The sequence below is a fragment of the Patagioenas fasciata genome, chromosome 2, assembly GCF_037038585.1.
Source record: "Patagioenas fasciata isolate bPatFas1 chromosome 2, bPatFas1.hap1, whole genome shotgun sequence".
Lineage (NCBI taxonomy): Eukaryota > Metazoa > Chordata > Aves > Columbiformes > Columbidae > Patagioenas > Patagioenas fasciata.
Window position 1 is genome coordinate 50241391 of NC_092521.1, and position 23507 is coordinate 50264897.

General features: G+C 38.1%; 1 protein-coding gene across 3 annotated transcripts in view; it reads right to left on the reverse strand.

Moving 5' to 3' along the window:
* The window catches only part of LAMA3 (laminin subunit alpha 3), a 119484-nt gene that overhangs the window by 91644 nt on the left and 4333 nt on the right, over positions 1 to 23507 (reverse strand). For all 3 annotated transcript variants that reach the window (XM_071804181.1, XM_071804180.1, XM_071804182.1), the window contains exons 2-7: positions 21404 to 21556; positions 10383 to 10500; positions 9638 to 9756; positions 7945 to 8115; positions 4865 to 4962; positions 3320 to 3435 (exon numbers count right to left, since the gene is read on the reverse strand). In XM_071804181.1, coding sequence (XP_071660282.1) covers positions 3320 to 3435; positions 4865 to 4962; positions 7945 to 8115; positions 9638 to 9756; positions 10383 to 10500; positions 21404 to 21556 — 775 coding nt within the window. The remainder of the gene's footprint in view (positions 1 to 3319; positions 3436 to 4864; positions 4963 to 7944; positions 8116 to 9637; positions 9757 to 10382; positions 10501 to 21403; positions 21557 to 23507) is intronic.

Sequence of the window (23507 nt, forward strand, 5' to 3'; positions counted from 1 at the left end):
ATATATGAATAATATTATATTATTATATATTATATATATTATTATTGTCTAGAAAATTATAGAATTAGGTGACTAAGATAACTAAATTCCCCGGTTTATGGTTGTTTACAGTCTTAGCTGTGATAAATTTTACTTTGGGTGGTTTATGGTTAGCTCCTTTATTTTTCCCTTTTGTTAAGTCAAATAAAGGTAGCAGCTGAACTCACAATGGCTCTGAATCCACCTCTACATACATGTTCTGCTATACTTTTAACTTTTTCTGACAGATGTTGGTATTGCAGTGGTCAGAAAAGATCGATAGATACCTGTGAGGTTTTGCTTGCAGGGACATCAGCCTCTCATATGGTTCAGTCTAGGAAGTTCACCTACTGAAAACATCTGAGATACATCCACTAATATATCCCCTTGTGGCCTTGTATGCGCATCAGCTGTCTTCACCAATCTCCTTACATTGATGTGGGAGACCTAAATCCCAAAAAACCTTTGCTGTTTTACCTTTTTGCAAAAAGGCCTGGCAACATAAATCCCAGAGCCAGCTCAATGCTTGTGCTTTGCTTCCAGAAGAGAATTAACCTGAAAAATAGCTCTACACTTTCAATAGTTCCTGCAAATAAAGTTGAGTAAAGGGTGATGGATTTACCCACAAAATAATATATCTAATTTCCTAGAGATCGGGTATGTGTATCTCATAATCTTCCCATCTTAGTTTAAACTAGTATCTTCCCACTGATCATGTAAAGTTCTGCCTGTCTTCACTGAAATCTTCCAGAACTATAATAGAAATCTGAGTAGGAACCAACCACAGTAGCAAGCAAACAGAAAAAATCAAAGGGCAAGACCATGGTTTTGTACCTTTTTTTTTTTTCTGCTTACATATTCTCTCCTCGCTGGAGAGGAACAGGATTTTTTCTGAAAGTATGCAGGAAGCAAAAAAGGCTTTTCCAAGCATCTGGGTGAGCTTTTAATTACAGATTAAATTCCAGCACTCCAGGGCAACCTTCCCAGGAAATTCCTGAAGTTTTGACTTTATAAAGCTATGACTTCATTTTTAGGGAAATCCCTCCCTTCATCCGGACTAGGGCATAAGGTAACTCTGGAAGGCAATGGGTTCCTGCAAGTGCCTCAAAACAGAAGCTAAGGGCCCTGGTCCTGCTTTCTTTGCAATGAGGGAAGCATATGGGAAGCAATCCTTAAAAAGTCTATTCCAAGTACCTGACACAACTGGGAGCACAACTCAGGGACAACTGTGCCTTGCCACATGATCATACAGAAAGAGAAGGGAAACTGGATCACTCTCTGTAGCTCTTCTACATCTTTGTCCCAACAGCTTTGTACAAGGTTTGCCATCAGGTTCACTTGTGGTCTGCTGACAGGAACCGGACAGGCCAAGACTGGGTTCTCTGGCCAGGTTGTGATAGCCTGTGAAGATCTTTGGTGGTTTTTATTCATATAATTCTTCAAGAAAATAAAACATTGCAAAAATAAGATGCTGGTTCATGATACTAAGTCAGAAAAGGAAAGAAGATTTTTCTTTAAAAAAAAACCCAAAAACAAAAAACAAGGTAAATAAAAGCTCATTGCCTCTAGGGCCAATCCGTCTGTGAGGTACAGCTCACAAGTAGATCTTCTAATAACAACAGGAGATTACTTGCTCTGATTATAGTAATAATATTTTCTCTCACAGGAGAACAGAAACCCCCTCTACTTCACAAAACACCTTCTCACGACTTTGGGCCATTTGCTGATCCATACAGTACTGGGAAAAGCAAAAGTTTGGGCTTATCCCTACAAGCTCCCACCAACCTCTTTCAACCAGTTTCTCTCGAGGGACCTCAGATTTCTGGGAAGCTTAACAAAGTTGCTTTAATTCCTTCACTACTGGCTGCCAGAAAAAGAGGTCTGCATTTGGCAAATGCTCTCAACAAATCGCCTCAAAGTGCTAAGAGCAATCCATACTAAAAAGGATATTTTTTCAGAGTCAGGTAGAAGCAAAGTGGTTTTGGCTCAGAATCTTGCAGATGATCTTCTATAAACTCATTCTTTAAAAAACATGACAATGTTTATCTTCTTTGTCTATCTCTTTCCTGGCAGAAAATGTTTTCCTCTCAAAGAGGAGAATTAAAATGAGGTTTCAAATAATGTTCAGAAATTGTGTCCCAACATGTCTCTCTCCTATCAAATATTTCAATCATTTTCCTCCCTCCCAATGCTCAGTCTTTGTAGTGCAGTTTTGATTAAACGAGCCATCTGTATGTTCCTCGAACTAATCATATAGGTACATCTCTTTGGCTTTCAAATAAGGTTCCCCTGTTAACGGTTTGTACCCAGTGGCTACACTACTCTCAGCAACGGCAGACAAGGAAAATAAATTAGGCTAGACACAAAAGAAAATACAGGCTGCCAATACCTTTGTTCAGAATAAGATGTGCACATAGATCATAGAATCATACAACACCAGGTTGGAATGGACCTCAAGGATCATCTGGTCCAACCTTTCTTGGCAAAAGCAGAGTCTAGACAAGATGGCCCAGCAACCTGTTCAGCTGGATCGATGGCAACACCGTCTGTACCACACTCACTGTTTTCTGGCCAGGAGGATTCAAAACACCCATGTGTAACAGTACCCACTGCTCCACTAAGAGAGAGTCCGTACCATCATTCTCTTTAACAAAAGAATGGAGCACAGGGGAAGTGGGAGAAAGGTCAGTAGGCTTCTTCAGCTTGACTACTCAGCCTGCGTACCTCAATCTCTCCAAACTCCCAACTACAAGCACAGGAAGGAGTGCAAGAGTGGAATTGCCAGCAGACCCCACCAAGAATGCCTGTGTGTCCACATGGGGTGAGTGGGGGCAACCGTCAGCAGGGGAACACAGGCCAGCTCAAGCATCTGCATGCAGTGTGAGCCTTAAGCAATCTCTCTCCAGTCTGAACAAGAAGAGGCTGGGTGATGGGGAAGCAAATCGTGAACTTGTACAAGGTGCCCATAGTCTCTGCTGTGCTAGTGAGGATCCACAATCTGTCAGCAGACAGGTAGGACTGGGGAGAAATGTTGATTCAATGTATTACAAGAAAGCTTCCACTATTCTCAGGTAATATGCTCACACAAATTACTATTTTCATTGTTTAATAAGACAGAGTATAAATAATATTCACTGCATCATCTGTTCCTTATTGCTGTATGGAAATAATTTTCTCAGTAAAGAAAAAAGGTGTTAAAACATGCAACGTGCTGTGTATGCTCCACGAATACGTGTGCTACGGCTAATTCTGACCCACTTGTCAATGTTCCTTTAAATCTAGCATCTTTTAGGATACTTACGTTCACATATGTTTGTGCTCCCAGCTGTTGCAGGTTGCCACTGTTTCTGATTATATCCTGGACAGCAGTGATCACAGGTTTCCCCACAAGTGTTATGCTGACATTCACACCGAAATCTACAGAAATGAAAGCCTCTTATTCTACTGAAGCTGGATTTAAACTTTCTTTTTTCTTAATTTTATTGCAGTTCAAGACTTAAATGTAGTGTGAAAAGGACAGGACATAAGCTCACATGTAAAGAGGTTGAACAGTAATACCAGAACATTTTTGAACTTTCCTAAAATTCTTCATGATTGATTACTTTAATCATGTGATTATGAGTTTATTAGCACAAATTAGTTATAGAGAACAACTACAATTGGGTTGAATGGACTGGATTATTAAAATTTGTTTTAGACTATTAAATCATTATGATATAATGAAGAATAGAATGTATCCTATTTTAGCTTCATTTGAAGGTTCAAGCTTGTTGAACCACAGCAAAAATATTTATCACCTTTATAGGCATGCCTTCAGGATTTATTTCATTATGTTTTGTTTATAATAATTTTATTAGTGTTTTTAATACACCAAGATCATAACTTAATCTCATTATTTTAAAAATAGTGCACACTATTCATCAAGAAAATGTGGTTCATATTTATTTTTATTTAGCTGAATAGCCTACTTAAAGGGCAGGCTCTCATTAAGGGCTAAGTCTTACTATTGTGCATAGTAACTGAATCTCAGGAGTAACAAAGACCTTGAGACTGGAGAGGCCTTTTCCAATGTTCCTTCTTATCTGTGTAGTCTAATAAAAAAGTTGCAATAAACTTGTCAAGTATAACCATCCTGTTCCCATAGATTTTATACCTTCTATACTTAGTTTTCTCTAGCATAGATATCTGGAAAGGATGCACCCACTTGCCCACTTACTCTTCATTGAAACACAACTAAAAATATTGCATTGTCCTGATAAAGAGCAACAGCTGATTTAAACCAGGCTTTTAAAATATGTTTTAGATTTAACCTGATTATTCACGGTCACTTCCCTACAGCAGATGAGCTGAAAAGCCTGATCTAACACCTTATGAAATCAATGCAGAGATCATAAACTTCACAGGGAAAGAGTATAGTTCATTTAATTTCTGCTTTTATTTTTTATAGTAATGATTGAATGCCATTGGATCTTGACTGAGCTCAGTTACAATGCACAATATCTCCAGGAAGTTCAATAACTTTGTTCTTGAGTTGGCTAATTCCTGCTCTTGGAAGGTGATACCAAACCATGTTTTCCATAAAGAACTAAGGGTTTCTAAAAAAATTATTCAATATGCCAAACTCTTATTTCAATTAAAAAGAAAAATCTAAGACCTTTTTGTTATGGTACTTCATGTGCAATAGCTCTTTATACGTTTTCTTGTCAAATATCAGCAGATTCAATGTTTTAAATATAAAGAAAAATCCCTATAAGCTCGTATCATTTTATAATAAAAAAGGTCATTTGAAAATGTTCATGTGGGTTTTTTTCTCATATTAAATTAATGTTATGCTCAGTTTACTTACTGGTATCGGTTTTCAGTACTCTTTGTGTTACATACTTCAGCATGGCCATGACAAACACATCGACCACCAATACTGATGTCCTTTATACTGTAGTAATACTATAGAACAAGCACAAAAAGTACATATTGATCTTTCCTTATTTGTATTACGTCAGAAATATCAACATCAGATTCTTAAATCTTGCTTATCAGAATTTTAAAGGCATGCCTTTACAAAAGGCCAAAGTCAGGCAGCCAGTGGTCAAACCTCTGTTGATGTCTACATCCCAGTATGAGTACCAGCAAATCAAAGTCAATACTAATGGGGTGTCTGATAGCAACAGGTTCATGGAGCTCACATCAAACACATATTGCTATAGCTCTCCATTTCCCAGCACCTACACAGCCACCAGTACCCAGGCCCAAAGCTTGTTCAAAGCCAGCTTGAGGACAGAGATGTAAAGTACTGTCAAAGTATCAATTTGTGAGACATTGTTCTGGTCAACACACCAGACATGCCTATATGGGCAGTGCAGTTTCCCCACTCAGTCAGATGTGATCACTAAACAATAGAAACAGACCAAAATCACCAGCTCAGTCAAAATCACTCATAACTCAAACTGGATTTGAAATTTTGACCTGAAGTTGAAACACTTTGTATCTCATCCTCATGTCTTGCAGGCATCTACGCAACAGAAGATAAAAATTTAATTGGTTTGACTCAGTAAAAATATCATTACTGTATACATAATAATAGTAACTTCTGCATACATTTTTGTAGCTCAGAAGTTGCTTCCTTGTCTCCTTAGAGCATCAGGCAGAATGCAGAGCTGTTGTAAATTTTCGTCTCTATGTACCCCCAGAAAAATTAAAGGGACAGATTAAATGGCACTGGAGGATGAACAGAAAAAGGGTCAGAACATTATGCAGTCTCCTTTGCTCACCCTAGTAATAATACAGCCCTTCTAGGTGGTATATATAGCCTCTCTCATTGGGGATCCTTCCCCTCTACTCAGCACTGGTGAGGCCACACCTCAACCACTGTGTCCAATTCTGGGCTCCCCTGTACAAAGCAGGCATGGGCGTACTGGAGAGAGTCCAATGAAGGGCCAGGAAGATGATGAAAGAACTGCAGCACGTGTACAATGGGGAAAGGCTGAAAGAGCTGGGACTGCTCAGCCTGGAGAAGACTCAGGGGAAACTTATCAATATCTATAAATACCTGAAGGGAAGGAGCAAAGAGGACAGAGCCAGGCTCTTGTCAGTGGCGCCCAGTGACAGGACCAAAGGCAATGGGTACAAACTGACACACAGGAAACTTCCTCTGAACATTAAGAAACATTTTTTCACTGTGAGGGTGACTAGTACAGGTTGCCCAGAGAGACTGTGGAGTCTCTCTCCTTGGAGATACTCAAGAGCTGTCTGGACAAGTTGCTGGCCAACTGGCTCCAGGTGACTCTGCTTGAGCAGGAAGGTTGGACCAGATGACTTCCAGAGGTCCTTTCAACCTCAACCATTCTGCAATTCATTTCAGTTGCATATACATTCTCTACTTTTACATGGGTGGAGTTGGCTGGGCACAGATAAGGTGCTTCCCCAAGGCACAGAGCTTTTCCAACTAGTTCTGTTTGCTCTAGGCAGGTGAAGAACAGCAGATGGGATATACAGACTAGGAAATATTTTTTGCCTTCTGAACTGTCTCTATTTAAACACACACATTAATTTCTAACTGTGCATACTCTCTTCATACTGTAAGTAAAACCTAGGCTTTCAGTATTTTCAGCACAGCTGAAAACATATTTGACTGGGTTTTTTTATGAGTCTTTACAACCCAGTCTATAGTTTCATACAGCCTTGCAGAGCTATGCCTTACTACTAACAGTGATTGTACTGTCACTGGTGACTAATAAGTCAAATTAGCAATAAGACAAAATGATTAATAGACCAAATGGTCACACTACAGGCATGCAATATGCTCTATATCATTTGGTGTGCCATGAACTTAAACCATTAACAGGGGAAGCCAAGTAGTTACTTGAAAAAGAGAACAGAATTGGTCTGGTTTTCATCTGTTTTCATAGTAAGTTTAACACAAAGATTTTCCTTAAAAATATTAACTCTTTCCAAGATTTGGAAAATCTCTAAAATGAAAACTTGGACTCTTTTTTAACAATTTAATAAAACACTCAACTTTTCATTCATCTATCCTACATACCATGGCTATGATAACATCAGAAGTTCCTCACACTAAAGCTGTGCTGCTTGTTGAGTACAACAAATACAGCATTTACATCTGCCTGTGAGCAACAACTGAAAATTTACTTAAGACAATAAAGTTACTTAATAAGAGTGCTATCAAGTAACTGGAATAGTTTTATATTTTTTGATGCAGAAACTCTCACACACATTTGTGCAGTGCCTCACCCCAGGGTTTCCTCCAATTGTTACCGAATCTTCATTTTAAATTAAAAGGTTAAAAATAACAATACAATATGAAGTCTGCAGTCTCTCTAAGTATACAAATTTCCACGCGGTGTTCCATTGAGAGAGATCATTTTTCTTACATTTCCCCACTGAGTGGGAGTGGGATTTGGCTTTCAAGCTCTTGGATAGTCCAAAATCCACTGAAAACAATTAGGCATCTCAAATGATTCATGGCAAGATAGTAACTTTCAAGTATGCCCTTTGATTCCTGCTCCTTCAGAACTCAGGTACTGTTTCCTGCAAATCTTTCTTTGAATAAATAGGGGAGACAGTTGTGTCAAATAAAGCTGAAGAGATTTAGTTCCTCAGCCCTGCATAAAATAGTGTAGAAGATGTCCGCTTTGGCTCCTTATAGCTGCTATGATGCACTCAACTTCCTTCCATATTCAAACACAGGGAAAGAAGACAGTCTGTAACAAAATCATTAATCATTACTTCCCCTCCATAAATCTGTGCCAACCGGGTTACCTTCTTGTTTCAAACAAACCTGGAGAAAATATGAGGATTTAAAGGTGGGTCACTGCAAAATTTTATAGTGAAAAAACATGCAGATCATTTTTTGGTCTCTAACAGGTTGAACACAATTGTTGAGCATATCTGGGTGAAAATAATACTTACTCTACGGGTTACAGTGGGGTCTCGTTGAGCTTTTGATATCAGGTGTCCAAGAAGTGTATTAGTTCTGAGAAAATGAAGGCGGATGTTTGTTGCTTTTGTGAATTCTCGAAGACTAGAGGAGTAAGTGAAGTTTTTTGCTCCTGGGCGGCCGTTTACCAAAGATACTACAATCTAACAAAGAAGTAAGCACATTTTTGTTAAAATATATCAACTGCAAGTGTCGGTAGCAGCACAGAGAAAAAGTAATAAAAGAATCCAAAAACTTATTATTGTTTCTGAGCATATTTGCAGTCACAACTACACATTTCATACTGAAGCCAGGATATTGGGAAAAATAATGCTGTTAGTCTTGGACCCTCCTGAATTCTCATTACCCATATGATACATAGGAAAAAAAAAAAGTATATCTGTTTTGTAAACAGTATATATAACACACAAAAAGTGTAATAGGAATAGTTGCAAATAGTTACATTAACAGTTGATAGTGTCAATGGGAGTTTTGCCTGAGTAAAAACATCAGGTTTTGGCTGTTTCCCAAAGCACATTTATTTTTGGGTTAAGGCGCAAACATTCCTGGAAAATATTATTGTTACCAGGTCCAGTGCCTGGGAGCATATTAATGGTCTTTTGGAAGAAAGTACACAGTGTTGCTTTAGAAAATCCCCTCACATGAAAGTAGGTTTATCTGACTTCCAAAACAAGGGCTCCGGTACTTTTTTATTTTTTAAAGAAACAGATGCCAGCAGCCTAGCAATAATGGATCTCTATTAAATTAACAATCCAGTATGCATATACAGGACTGAGTGAGAGACTTTCATTTATTTATAACTGACCAGATAACAGATTTCTATTTTCAAATGTCTCCTATACTCTGAAGTACATAACAAGGGAATGGTGATGGCTCTGGTTGCAGGACAATTCCTTCAGGAAAAGTCATACAACACGTAGTAGTGGATGGCAACAGCAGTGTTCTTCTAGGGAAATTCTTTACCACATTTTACTAGAAAATTTTACATACATGTTAATAAACAAATTCTACTTCAATATGAAACCACAACCATGGAGCCATATGCTCAAAATTCTGGTTAATTCTTGAGGAGGTCAGATCTGGACTCTAACCACTTCAGGCATAAAAGGAGAAGGTCAGCAGGAGCCATCAGCACAGCCAGGAGTTTAACACTTATTCAAAGAACACAAACCATGCTTCTATCTAGCAGGGAGCAACAGCTAAAATCAGAGCAATGTCTTCCAAACACATGTATTATAAACGTGTAGCATTTTATATATTCTTTTCTTAAATAGTTACTTATTTTTGAATGGTAAATATCTGCTTCCACAGCCTTTACACCCATGAGCAATTCTGCTCTGTATGTTGGAAGTGTCCAAAAAATGAGGCCAACACCTTCAAACGCATATGGCTTGTGAGGTACCTAAAGCATTACAAAAAATCAACACAGGTGGCTCTGAGCAGCCCCTACCCCCACAGGGGATGGTGAGAATTAGGAGGAGCCAGCTCACCCTCCAGAAATCTCACCAGCTACTTAAGTGGTTGGTTATGGACTTATTAATGTAGCTTCAAGCAGCCATAGGTGAAAAATTAGTTCCAGTTCTAGGTTTTTAATGAAACACCACACTTCTGAAACAAATACTGCTTCCTTCCAGCATTACACATCACTTTCCTAACAGAACTTACCTCTCCATTTTCAAGAGGCAGAATGCGAGAGTACTCTGTGGTGCACAGGACATCGCCGTCCCTCCTCACTGGAAGATTAGCTTCCTTTCCGAAGCGCTCCAAGCAGTCTGCTTTGGAGTCTAGTCAAGTGCGAACAAAATTATTTTTATGTGTGAAAACAAACATTATTGTTCTAATTTAAATTAACTATGAAGTATCCCTTTTGCTTTTTGATAAATTCTCCCCTGTAACTGAATAATAACCAGTGATTGTGTTGCCCAGCACAGAAAAATGGAGATTCCTAAAAACAAATTATTTCTTGTCCTCGGCAATTCAGTGTTTCCTGACAAGACATGGCACAGTATTTCTCATATTGTCACAAAAAAGCTACATATGTCCTCCAAGATTTTGCATTTGTATTTGCCTTTGATTTTTGTGAGGAAGTCCAGGGTCCTATGGGATGAAGGACACTGTAGTTCTGACATATTCAAAACAAAGAGAAACCAAACAAAACTAAAATTCCCAACAGACTGAGAAATATTCATGTGCTGAGTTACACTTTCAAAATATCATACTCATTTTTAGTTACACTCTCATCGCTAATTTATTGCGGATAACTAAGATGAGAGAAATGTATTTGACTTTCACTGTCCTCACTGCAGTTGAAATCTTTAAAGAGACCCACGATCTGATTTTCCTGCTATTGAGAAAATGATGAACAAAACCTGTCCAACAAAAGAGCAGTGACACAAGGATTGATACTCACGAGCAAAATATTGCCAGGGGGTGTAAGTTTTTCCAAAGTCCACTGATCTTTCTAAGATCCAGAGATCTGGACGAGGAGAATTTGCAAACTTGATAAGGATGTAGGCAACATGGAAGAGCTGGTGACAGAATATATATAGAACATATCAGAAGTTTTCTGAACTTTAAAAAATCACTGCAATACAAAAACCGATGTAAATAAACACCTTTTCTTTAGTGTACAGTGATAAGGTTATCCTCTGCAACTTCATTCCTGTCAAGATAATAGGCCAGATTCTCACCTGGCTACCCCACCCAGCAATGTGCTCCAATACATTAAGAAAGCTGCAAAAGGACTGTGTTCAATGCCATCTCTTACATTTTAGAACAGCTCTGTTTTGCACGTGACTGATTGCTTGGGTGTGTTAAGGGTATAGCTCCTAACATTGAAAAGTTAGCATCTTGACACATCATTGAACTGAGATACTTTTTCAGCATCCTGGTACATCTGTGTTGCATTCCAACCATGTAATTGTGCTTGTAGCCAAGAAAAATCACAATGGTATAAGAGAAAATGCACACACTCTTTACACTGGGACTCCTTTGGGTGCATTTTATGGTAATTTAAGCCACTTACTTCCTCACTTTCGGAATATTTCTAGATAATTTTGGCATTTGACAGACTTTCTAAGTAACAGAAGCAAGCCACCCCAGAGTTTTGTGGGTATCAAATATGGAAGAAATTCTTATGACTGGTAGCTCATTCATTGTCTGAAACAGCTCGAAGAGTTGTTGTTTCTAAGGGTCATTTAGAATTTAAACAACCAAAATATGGATATGAGTTGTAAATAAAAGTGATCTGATAGTGAGGTACAGTCAATATTCAAGTGAAGCTGTACTGGAATTTCCCACTCAGCCTCAATTCAGAACCATCTGCTTCCTTTGGTGGGGGAGGCAGGGAATTACAGTCAACAGTCTGTCATGTAACTGCTGCCAGAGCCCTCACATCAAATACACCCATGCAGTTTATCTTTTCTCAAACATCACAAATGTCATAACCCTAAAGCTAATACACAGGTTGTTAGATTCCAAACCACAAGTGCATACAAGCTCCCAACCACAAACTGGGAACAGCATCTGTTGCCATGCCTGGCCCATCCAGCTGCCAGCTAGGACCAATTCAATAGCTGTCACACCATATGGAGCCACCAAGAGCCAGATGCAAATGGTGAACACCACAGTGGAGCAGACATTTGGAAATATTTTGGAAATATGTGTCCCTAACCAGCACTGCACATGTCAATCCCATGGCTTCATGCATGTTGCAGTCATACGGCTACATGCAGCCTCAGTCTTCACACATCTATTTCAGACATCAACTTCTGAAGGTGAAAAGTATTCACAGAAGAAAGTAAAACCTTTTCATGGAGAAATGGGAAGAATTCAGAGACTTCACGGAGCATGTACTCATGCTAATACCTCATATCCAAGAAGAAAGAAACCTGAAACTTTTCATTTTGCATTCATTTAATGCAGTGTGTACAACTTCCCAGGGCAATCACCTGTTCTATACATACCAAGGCATCACTGCAGCAGGTGTCATACCTTGAAACCTATTTGAGAAACTGCTGACTTGCTGAATGTTGCTTACTTAGGTCAGTGGAGAAACAACTGGGGAAAAAAATAACCTTTCGTGTTAGTATCAGAATTTACCCTGACAAGCACCAACTTAATCTCCTGTCATACTAAACTAGGTACCCAAATAGTCAGACAGTATCTACATACACAAAATGACTTACTAGACAACAGTATGGAGCAAAGTAAGTGGCAGCAATTCTGTTGACAGAACCATGACAGAACCCAGAACTAGGCACAATGACTGCAAAGGTGGAGTAATGCCCTTAAATTACCAACATCGTCTCTTCACTGATTGTCAGAAATAGGTGAATAGTTTGTGGCAAGATTTGCTTTTGCTGAGTTTCTGATACTCTTTGCCTAAGTAATTTCTGCTACTTGACTGGTAAGTTTCAGAGCAGGGATATCAGCCAAATACATGTGATCCAGTATGGCCATTCAGTGCAAAGACTGGTATCCACCCAGGAAAGCAGGAGAGTTCTGAAATTCCTGAAAAAGCAGTGCTTCATGTTCTTGCTTTTGGTCAGCTGTCTCTCTCAAGGGCCATTGTCCTGTTCAAACCAAGTCTGCACTGGGCAGGCAACTGCCTACCCATTAGCAGTCTTGCTTCCCCTATGTTTTAAGGTCTTACACGCATGTCAGCAAGTGTGGATAGCACTCTGTGTGTTGATTCATACAAATTTAATCAAGACAAATGTTTTAGAAAGCTCAAGAGAAAACAAAAGAAGCATATAGAAAGGGCCTGCCTTCTCCAGGGCCCCATTGATTGTAGTCACATTGTAGAATCATTACAACAATGACCTTCTGCCTGCTCTCCAAAGAAGTAGATGACCTCTGCTTCAGCTTGTCATACAGTTATTATATTATTTCACGCAGATGCTATTTTAAAGTGGCCAAAATGAAAGTACACAACAGTAAATCAGCTGAATCAGCACGTGCCATCCACCAAACACCTGTACACCACTTCTGCTATGCAGCTGTGGAATTTGCTTAAGCCTAAGACTACTCAACGTGTGTGAAGCTAAAGTACAGTCCAACATGTGTGCTATATTAGGAACCCCACAACATGTTTCTCTATCAAGCCTGTCAGTGCAAGAACTGTCTCCCATTACCATACTTTGCATACTTCCACGCAAACCACAAAATGAAAGAAAAACTGTATGGCAACTTTGACCTACTCTTGCATATGAAAACCTTCAATTTGTATGCAGCTCTCTAACATCTCATAGTTTAAAATATTGTTCAGGTTTGTACAGTCACATTCAGAAAGGGGAAAGGGATAGGTCTAGATAAAAATTAAATTAGTATCAGTTCATGACAATATATCACTAAACCTTAGTCACCAACTCCACCATATGTCCTGCTTCTGACTTTACACAAGTGCCAATCATTTGGCTCTGACCTGGATCAAGGCTGCAGAATGATCACTGTGATTGAATATTGCCTAAGTAGAAGAAAGGCCTCTCTCCAGATCTGATGAGGCAACAATGGAAGAAAAATGATCCTTGGCTTGCAAAATAAATTTCAGGTAAAGACAGAGAAGTAATCTTGCTGACATAAGACCCATAAAAGCAAGCATTAAACCCAACTTCAATCACATATTCTAAGATGACATTTCACTAATTTAAATCTTGATGCTATTGTACTGACAGAAACAAGATCCACCCTGAAAAAAGGGATAATAAACTCATAACAGTTTTTTTTTTTTTTTTTCAGTTATTCAGTTTAGTGGAAAAAGGAAGTGAGTTTCTTCATTAAAAAGAAAAAAAAATTTGGTTGCTTTTAAGTAAAATTTCTTTCATTAAAAAAACAACCATTTTTCAAAAGGAGTGTTAAAAATGTAAGTAAGCATTAAAAATAACTGCTGGTTTTGTGTAGTTGCATGACAATTAAAAAATCACCAAAAAATCTGAAATACATCTTAATCAAAATTCTGACAGATTTCTTATATGAATAAAGAATTAAGTTTAAAAGAAGAAACTGTATTTTGTTTCCAGTAACGGAAACAATCCACTCTGGAAACACATGCTTGAAAGAGGATGTATTCCTGTAAACATCCCAACAGCATATCCTGCTGTAATCTAGCAGCACGGGTCAAACCTAATGGATTGTCAACAGCTGGAATTTAACCAGTTCCATATTGATGTGACCTTTTCCTGTTCACTTAAGCTTGTTCAGATTTGAAGTGTTCTTGCAGGCAGTGGCCTTAACGGTTTATTAAAACCTGGATAAATTTTTTAAAAATCAGCCAGTAGAATGAGCCAAATGACTTGTTCATCTGAGAATGGAAATTATAATTCGGTATTAGGAATTACCAATGTTACATTATAAAGAAAGAAACACTTCTGTAAAAGCCCTTACAGGTGAATTTAAGACTGTCTTAAAAAAAAGCTCATTTAGACTGAATTAGAATCACACTGTACCATTATCGTTGATGATATAATATTCAAGAACACCATGCATACTACTTATTTTAACCCAGGCAAATAACTTTTTACGACCCATTGCATTCTCATGAGAATTCGAAAAATTACAACAATAGCCATTAAAAACTTTTTCTACATTTTCTCCTTAAAATTCTAAACAGCTCTTTAAGTAGAGGAATTTCCAAGATTTGTTTGAATCCTTGAATATGTGTGCCAATCGAAGAAAGACGCGCATGTAAAAAAGTATACTATATTTTCCTCCATTCCTACCACTACCAGCTCAATATAGAATAGTAAAATATTGGAATTACTTGTTAGTTAAATGCAGGACATAAACTAGTAGACATGAAAAACAGATTATGTTCTGAGCAATCATTATGCTGTGAGCCACACATGTAGCAAAAGATTGTTCTCCCTTTTTGACTCATGAAGAATAAAAATTCCTGTAGTGTGGTAACACCAAGAACACTACTAGAGCCAGGTAGATCATCTATCTGAGTCATCCTATATATCTTAAGATGTGTTCAAAGAGATACCAACAACAATCTTCATGTAATCTGAACAGCTGTTTCCAACACAATAGTATTTCCTCAGACTAACAGATATAGCTACAGCACCAAAACTTCCTTCAACATGTTTTTCTAGGCTTCAGACTTTTCAGACTGTTTTTCTAGGCTTCTGACATTATTTTGAATACTGTCACTATCACTGTGGTTGTCATTGCACATTATGTAGAAGACAGTGAGGTCCCTGCACTGAAGGATCTCTGCGAAAGATTCCCTGCATTGTCAGACACGCAATCTTTCTCTACTTGCTGTATAAATTAGTAAAAAAAGGGAGAAAGAGGCAGAAATCTGATGATCATTCAGTATCTAAGCTGAACTTCTCAGACATGGACCAATGCAGGAGTGGGGTCTAAGGAAATATGAATTGTGCTTAGCACCTGCTCCAGAATGCATTAAAATGAGCAATTCGCTTAACTTGAGAAGAAAATTGTATGGGTATACCTCCAAATATACTCCACATACATATGCACTATATTATAGATGAGTGTACATATATTCAAATATTCATAGATTGATATGTGCAAGTATGTGTCTGTTTAAAGACTTGTACGTAAGCTTTTAACCATATACCTGTGTGTGTCTCTATATGTAAGTGATTTAATTCTTTTTTAAGCACGGTGTGACCCTTGACATCATTGAATCTGCAACATAGTCAGTTTTGATTATAACAAATCCCATTCATTTGTTTTAAATAATTTAGTTAATCAGGTGCTGATTAAGCATTATTAGAAATCATATATTAGACTTGTGATCTACATTAAAAAATCCTAAATTGTTGCTGAACCAAAACAGTGCTAACATTCCATTCTGCAATATTTGTAAGTCAGTGCCTGTGAATATGCCTCATTGACATGTCTGGAGATGTTAAGTCTTATCTCTATCATAGTCAACAGGCAGAGCCAGAAGGGAGAAGCTCTCCACACTTCACAGTCACTGTTCTGGAAAAAAGGAACATTTCCAGAAATCAAAGGGGAGTCCATTGTCCAGGTTCAATTGGTCCTTGGTCTTTTTGCCAAGGCTGCAGGCAAATACATCGATTGTCAGTTACTATCCTGAAATGTCTCATGCAGCCACTTTTCCATTGAGATCTGGATAAAGACCAACTCAATGTTGATAATTATTTCTTACATATGGCCTATTTCTCCACAGAACACTGAAACTATTCATAAGGGAAAGGATTTGTACGATTCAGATCCCAGCTGTCCAGGAGATAAACATCCCCTTATGAGCACTGCAACCCAAAGTAGAAAGAACACAGTAGTACTGTCAGCTCTGGAAGGCAACACAGGGAAGTGTTGAGGGTTGAAAGCTATCAGCAGAGGTCCTGCTTTTACTATATTTAGTTGAAAGTGAGTTATTTAGAACAACATATCACAAAATGAAAGTAACGTGTAGGAATGAGCATGGAAAGGGAGCTGGGAGAAGTATAAGTACAGGCATGGAGGGAAGGGAGATCAATAAGTGGGAACAAAGGCCTTTCTAAAAGAATGCTGAAGAAGAACCAGAAGAAGGCAGTGTCAGGAAAATGAAGGACAGCAAGGCTTGCAAGACTTTTTTTTATGTTTTGAGAATAATACCAGATCAACACCAAAAACACATTTTAAAGCCAATGACATAGATCTATTCATGCAAACATAAAAAACAAATGCTGAGCCATTCAAAAGGTCTTTAATTGAAGTTTTAGGAAAATACAACACATTGACTACATCTTAAAGGACAACATATGAACAAGAAAGGCTGTATTTAGGTTATTTCCTTGATTAAGGCTGGCAGGTCAGCTCAATATGAGCTGCTTGTAGTGTGACCAAGAAATAAATGAAGCGTGCCTTACCTGATACAACTTTTAGAAAATTCTATCAGACAGCTGCTACTTGATTAGCTGAAGTTGTGTTAATCTAGAGTTCACAGAGATTCACCTTACTGCAGTATGAGGCAAAATCAACTAACTTCAAAGCACAGCGTTTTGTGGCATCATACCAAATCAGCTTCCTGTACAAACTGAAATATTCAGAACCAGAGTTCTCTAATATGAAATGATGCAAGATTCTCTGTGCTGTTGGCATCCCTATTTTGGGGTAATGCAGGGACAATATTGTACCTTCCCCAGCCCTAAAAGCCCCTTTTGTCCCCAGTGTGAACCAAAGCAGGAGAGTAGGGGTCAGTGTCACTGCACAGGCGGAGCTGTGCAGGGGTTCCAGAGGCTTTGCCTCACTGCTGGGGCAGTTCTGTAGGACTGCAGAAGCTTCATGGACTGGTTCTCATGTCCTAATTTGTTGGACTTCTCATTGTTATCATAGAGGTTACACAGTTCCACACTGGAGCTGGGTCTAATTTCAGGATCAGCGGTAATATAAAGTCTTCAGGAGTCAGGCAATGCAATGCAATGGCTATTTTTGGAAGCTTGTGATAAATCTCCAACCACCTTGACAGTTTCTCCCTGCAGGAGAAGGGCCTACAGGCCATCTAATATTTTTCAGAATCACAGTTAAATTAACTGTAGCTTCAGACACATTTTAATAAACTATTTCAGTCTCTTTAAGTTAAGAACAATTGGTTTTAATAACAACAATTAGCCAAGGCTGATTAATATTCCCAACAACTATTATTTACAAAGCTATGGACATAAAGGATTGCTATCCAATATAAAAATTAAACCCATTAGAAATACCTACTACATCAAAGCAACTCGGAAGATTTGCGAAAGTGCAAGGCTTTTTTACAAAACGTTTACAGGTTTTAATCAGCAGATAACATAAAAGCATAAAGTCCTAAACATGCCATCTCTTATCTTAAATTTATTGTTGAGTTTACCTCCCTCCCCAATAAAGGTGCTAATTTGGACATTACATTCCACTGTGTGCCTTTAATTTACAACAGTGCCTAATAATATTGCTACATAAAAACTATTCAAAATATTAGTGCATAAGACTTCGCAGAGACTGAGTCTTTCAGCACTATATTATTGCCACAAAAACACAGTGAAAAATGACACATAACTAAAAGCAACAATAAAATTTGTGGACTACACTTTTTGAAGTGTAACAGTTAGATATTTCTTTTTCATCATACGCTGTCATGCTATCCTAAACCTTCATCTTCTTCTGAAGACAGAGTTCAGAAAAACACCTTGAGGGGTATTACCATAAAATGTGCTGAGCATTAAGCAAATCAAAGATGAGGGCACACCTGCTAAAATTAGGCAATCCAAAGAGTCAGGGAAAGGGCAATGAACTTCAGTCAGACATTCTGGAATCAGAAGTATAAAATATGTTGAAAACTACATTGGAAAAATCAGGACCAACTAAAGGAATAAATGAGATTTCACTTGATCCAAATATTTCAAACAAGTTAGGAATAGCCACAGTATAAGCACATACGTTAACGCGATGGAGAGAGTGCCTCAGGGATCCACATTAAAATTATTATTCAGAAGGACCATGATTGATTAGAATTGTAACCATAGTACAGAAAGTCAGAAAGGGAACTAAAGCAGGACTTTTGCTTTAAGAGTTTTACTTTTTCTCTCATTAAAAAGTACAGCAAAATGAGCATTTTTCTGGCAGAAAGATTTAACATCCTGATGGGATTTTGACATTCAAAATCACTCCTAGCCTTTGTGAAACAGAAGCAGCAGCAGGTGAATGTTGTGTTTCAACTCCATGGTACCGAGTGCTCAAACTTCCATCACGGTGCAACCATTCAATTAAATATTGTCTTTAGACCATGTTGAAAGGCTCTGTTTGGACTCTACTCTCAGTCTTACAGATACAATGGCAGAAGCGCAGTGAACTAAAAGCTTTTGACGTTGCACTAAATTTTGCTTCCTCTAATTGTGAATGTTTGATGGCCAACTTACCCGTGCAGGGAAGCAATGACTGAGTTGTATGTACCTTACTCTTTGTCATGTTTTGCACATGCAAAAACATTTCCATATTTTGTTTGTAAAGAAAGGTGCCTTGTGTCAAAATAAAGAACAGGACAACCACTCAGTGAGGGAAACTACATCCCTGCTATCTTTTCAATATTACAGCCTGTGGTTCTGCAAGGTATATAGGCACACATCTGACTTCAAGAACATTTATTTTTCCTTAAAAGCCAAAACCTTCATTGCAGCTTACTTGAGGGGAAATTGCAGCCTGAAAATTTCTGTCTCTGCCAACTACTGAGAAAGTTTGCATGACTAACACACACTAAGCTCTTAATTTTTAGGACTCTGAAATAAGGTAAGGTGAATTGGGGTTTACCTGTTTGCTTAAGTAGACTTACTGTGTCACAGTATTTAATTTTCTTCTTCTTCACTATTAGTATTGTGCATTACTGTATGAATTTGAGGTGTGAGAATATTAGCCAAAATGTCAAAACTGAATCTCAAGTTGAAACAAATCCTGAGATTAAGGTTTAACTGATACAAGATAATGTCCATGAAAAACAAACAAACAAACAATCACATGAATCCTACTAAACCCTCATCCATTTGCCAACTAAAATTATCCCTTCCTGATCATAAGACCTGCAGTCATTTTGACCTTTGTCTTAGGTTTCCCTCATTTCCAAGTAAGTTCAGATTTGCCTTTCCAAGTGGTAACAGAGTAAAGAGAAACACAGCCTCCCGCTGAGAAATCCTTCAGTAACTACAATAATTTTGGCACATAGCGGTTGTTCTCCAAGGAGTCCCTTAAGAAGGAGGAACTCAGTTCACATCCTTCCTCTGAAGGAAAGAGGTTTCTCAGAAGTTCACTCAACATAAAAAAGATAAAGTGTCTGTCAGTAGATCCCCCAAAGAAGCTAAGTACACAGTGGGAACAGAAGTTTTGGATGGAGCAATGTGCTACGCAAATGAATGATGATGATGCAGAAGTGTTGGTCACAAATATGCTGGACTACACCATAAGACAAATTATAGCCTGCAACCTAATCTTGAGTCTTGCAGTGACCACAATGGATACAAGTAGCTCAGAAGCTAAGGTCTGCTTTACTGGGAGCTGATTGCCTTCCCACAGCACCCTCCTCTGCATTCAGTGTCCCTGCTCTGTATGCCCAGCCTGAAAGACACACTTCCCTACAGTTTGCTGGGAAAGATCAACTGAGCAACTCACTTCACAGGAGTGCAAAGCACCAGGTGCTGCAACACTCCTCAACTGTGCAGTGGAACAGAAAGAGCAATACAACTCAAGAGGTGGTGTCCTCAACCAATGTGAGCACTGTGGCCTAAAAATTCATCAGCTTCTACATAGCTCTCCCTTCTTTTGTGGTACGGTGGAGAAAAGCAAACAAGAAAACAGGCATGTCATTTATTTAATTAATAGAAGAGCAAATTCAAAAATCACAGCCATTTAGTTTACTGATATTCTCTATCTTAAGTTGTCTGGCCTTTCTGCACTGCTGCTATACTGGATCTAAAAACACCAAATGAAGATATCCTCAAAACGAAAACCATCCCACTCACGTGAGGGACAGGAGCATTAAAATCTCATGTAACAGAAGACATAAAATAATTTGCACCTGAATCCCCAACAAAAGGGCAGCTGAGTCTCAGAGAGACATTTTTCCTTAGTTATTCATCCCCTTGCTGTCAACAAAATCAAACACTTATTCAAGAAATCCTGTCCTATATAATCAGTCAATGAATAGTTCCTACTGTCCAAAATATATATGCATATGTATACATATATTTTGCAGCACCCAACATATATTTATAGTTATATATTTTCAGCTGGCATGAACTTGCTGAGTGTAACTAATTTCGCTGGAACAGTGCCCAATTATGGCAGCTGAGAATCCGTCTCTGTGACTTAAAATATAGATACAGAGGCTTTACTGTTGGCTACTTGATTATCGCCTGCAGAGGAAATATGGGTGTTCATGTTACTGTCACAGTACTAATTCCTATTACACTGGTTTTCCTGTCCTTTCCCTTTTAGATCATGTTATCAGTATTTTCCTGTCTATCTTGAAGATCTGACTGGATGATAGAGAAACCAGAAGGATCCCTAAGGCAAAAGCAGACTCCAAACAGTATTCTCAAAATGTGTGTGTAGTAAGAAACCATGAAATCTCCCTCTCTATCGCTGTGCCCATGGAAAAGAAGAATACAAAATGGAAGATAGAGCCCTAGTTTCAACACAGCAGTCCCCTCCGTAACCTCAGGTTAACGAGTTACAGTGTTTGTGCAAGAAAGCATGCAGTCATTAAATCTGTGTGATGCCAGTGGCAAGAACCCAAATCATCAAAATTCCCAAAGGAAAATAATCACTTTAATAAAGTTAACTTGGTGAAGAAATATAGAACACAAACCATACCAAAAAGCTGTGTTGTTCTAAGTTAAAAACCATCAGTTCAAACATCCCTCCCAATTGCAAAGTTTCTATTTAAATGAAAAAAATGGTCAAACCTCACCCAATAGCTCATGCACTCACCTGCCCCAGATCTAAAGTGACATTGACTTCGTTGTACTTCAAGCCCATAGAAAGAGGAGGACTTTGCCACCAGCTCTCTGTGCCATCAATTGCGTTGGTTATCGGGTGAGCTTTACTGGGATCAGCAGCATTGCAATAATCACAAAACTGTCCCTGAAACACAATAAATTAAAAAGATGGTCTTAGCTGAAATCTTATGCATGGCAGAAACATGTTGCTGTTAATTTAGGTTCTGAACATGAGCGTTGAATCAAAATGTGGCTAAATTTTGTTTCTCTCTTTACGTAGTGTAACTTTTAATGTATAAATTATTTCCCTAGCAATTAAAATACACACACCCCAAAACACAATAAGTTTTATGTTAAAAGCTAATATTTCAGAAATCTCTTTAAGGAAACTAGAATAACTCTTTATTAATTACTTTATTGATACTTTGGTGAAATTACCTATGTCTTCAGGAAGTTAATGAAACAAATATTCTCAAAACTGGATTAAGACCAACACACAAATCATCCCAAACTCTCCTAAAAGACCACAGAATATCCACATATGTACATAGCCTGATATTAATAAAAGCATAAAACATATTCTGTATGTTACTTGCCTATAAGTTTGGTGTCACAATTTTATAATACTGCTTTCATTTGTTTCATGCCATTATAATACATTCTGAATCAGAGATTTCTGAACAATATGTACTCATGGAAAATGCAATGGATCCTATAGACTCTTCCCTTTTTTTTCCTTTTAAAGAATCCCATTGTATCTTCATTTGCAGATGTTGCCACCCAATTTCCAGGCCACAACTCCACTCTCCAGAGATGCTCTGATAACATCTCTTTGACAGTCTCTAAACCTCTTTGTACTCTTCTGTACAATAATGATGAACAAACTTGAGGAAACTTCATTGTCTTTTAATTTGGCATCTTGGCTTGCCCCATGCGCATTATTTTTATCTTCAAGAAACTGCATTTTACTCTCTACTATGATTAGCATTGAAACATTGTAATTAGTTAATAAGGGATCTTTTTAGTGTCCCATTCACTTCTTACCCCAGTCACTGGGTGGAGATAATCATTGAAAATGCTAAATTGTGGCAGACACAGATCTTTGTAGAACCTCAATAGAAAAATTACATTTTCATTAAATGGCAGTACCATCTTAATGGTTACTTCACTCAGACCCTTGCTTAATCCTGTGAGGTCCTGACACAGTGTTGGACCCATGTTTTATATAAAGTAATCTTTGCAGCACGTTCTTTATCAGCTAAGCATATTTTCATCAAAAATATATGTAAAATTGTTTGTTGTTTCCACGACCTATGTTGCCTGGCATTAAGTACTTTCCTACCTTTTAAGTATTAACAGAATCCCACACAACTGCCATTATTTTGTTTGTTACTGCTGTCAGACTAACCAGTGTAAAATAACTGGAGCAATCATACTTGACCACTTTTAATAGAGGAATAGCACTAGGGCTCTCACATTCTTGCTGAGTTCAGTCTTGCAAGCTTGGTGAATTTAAGATGCTTATCTCTAGCAGAATTTGTTTAACATCTGCCATAGTTACTAATGGATTAGAAACTACTTCATTGTTTTCATGTGATACAAATACACCATTTTGTGTCTTTCAAACACAAAACATAGATGTTTACTGAATATTTCTGCATCAGCGGTAATAATTTCAGCATCTGCATCTAGCAATGCTTCCATCCTCATCCTGCTCTTCCAGAAAGCCCAGAATACAATATTGTTTCCAGAAGACATGGCTACTATTACCTATTCTGATTTAGCACTGCAGGTGTCAACCTGGCTGAGGGTTAACTCTTGAGAATTCAAAGAGCTGTTCAGAGATTTACTAAACCCCCCTGTATGTAGGTTGGTTACCTATGTCTGGGGTCATGTTATAACATGATTCTCCTCCAGCTCTATTAGAGAAGGTGCTTTGACTGATTTTCATCCTGACTACAATACAGCAGAACTCTGCTGGATTCAGATGCAGTTTGCTGAAGCAGACACCATATCAGCCCATGTGAGCTACAGGCAACATTGCCAGTTTCTGCAGTGATAACAAAGAACATCATGCCACTATCTGCAAAATCAAT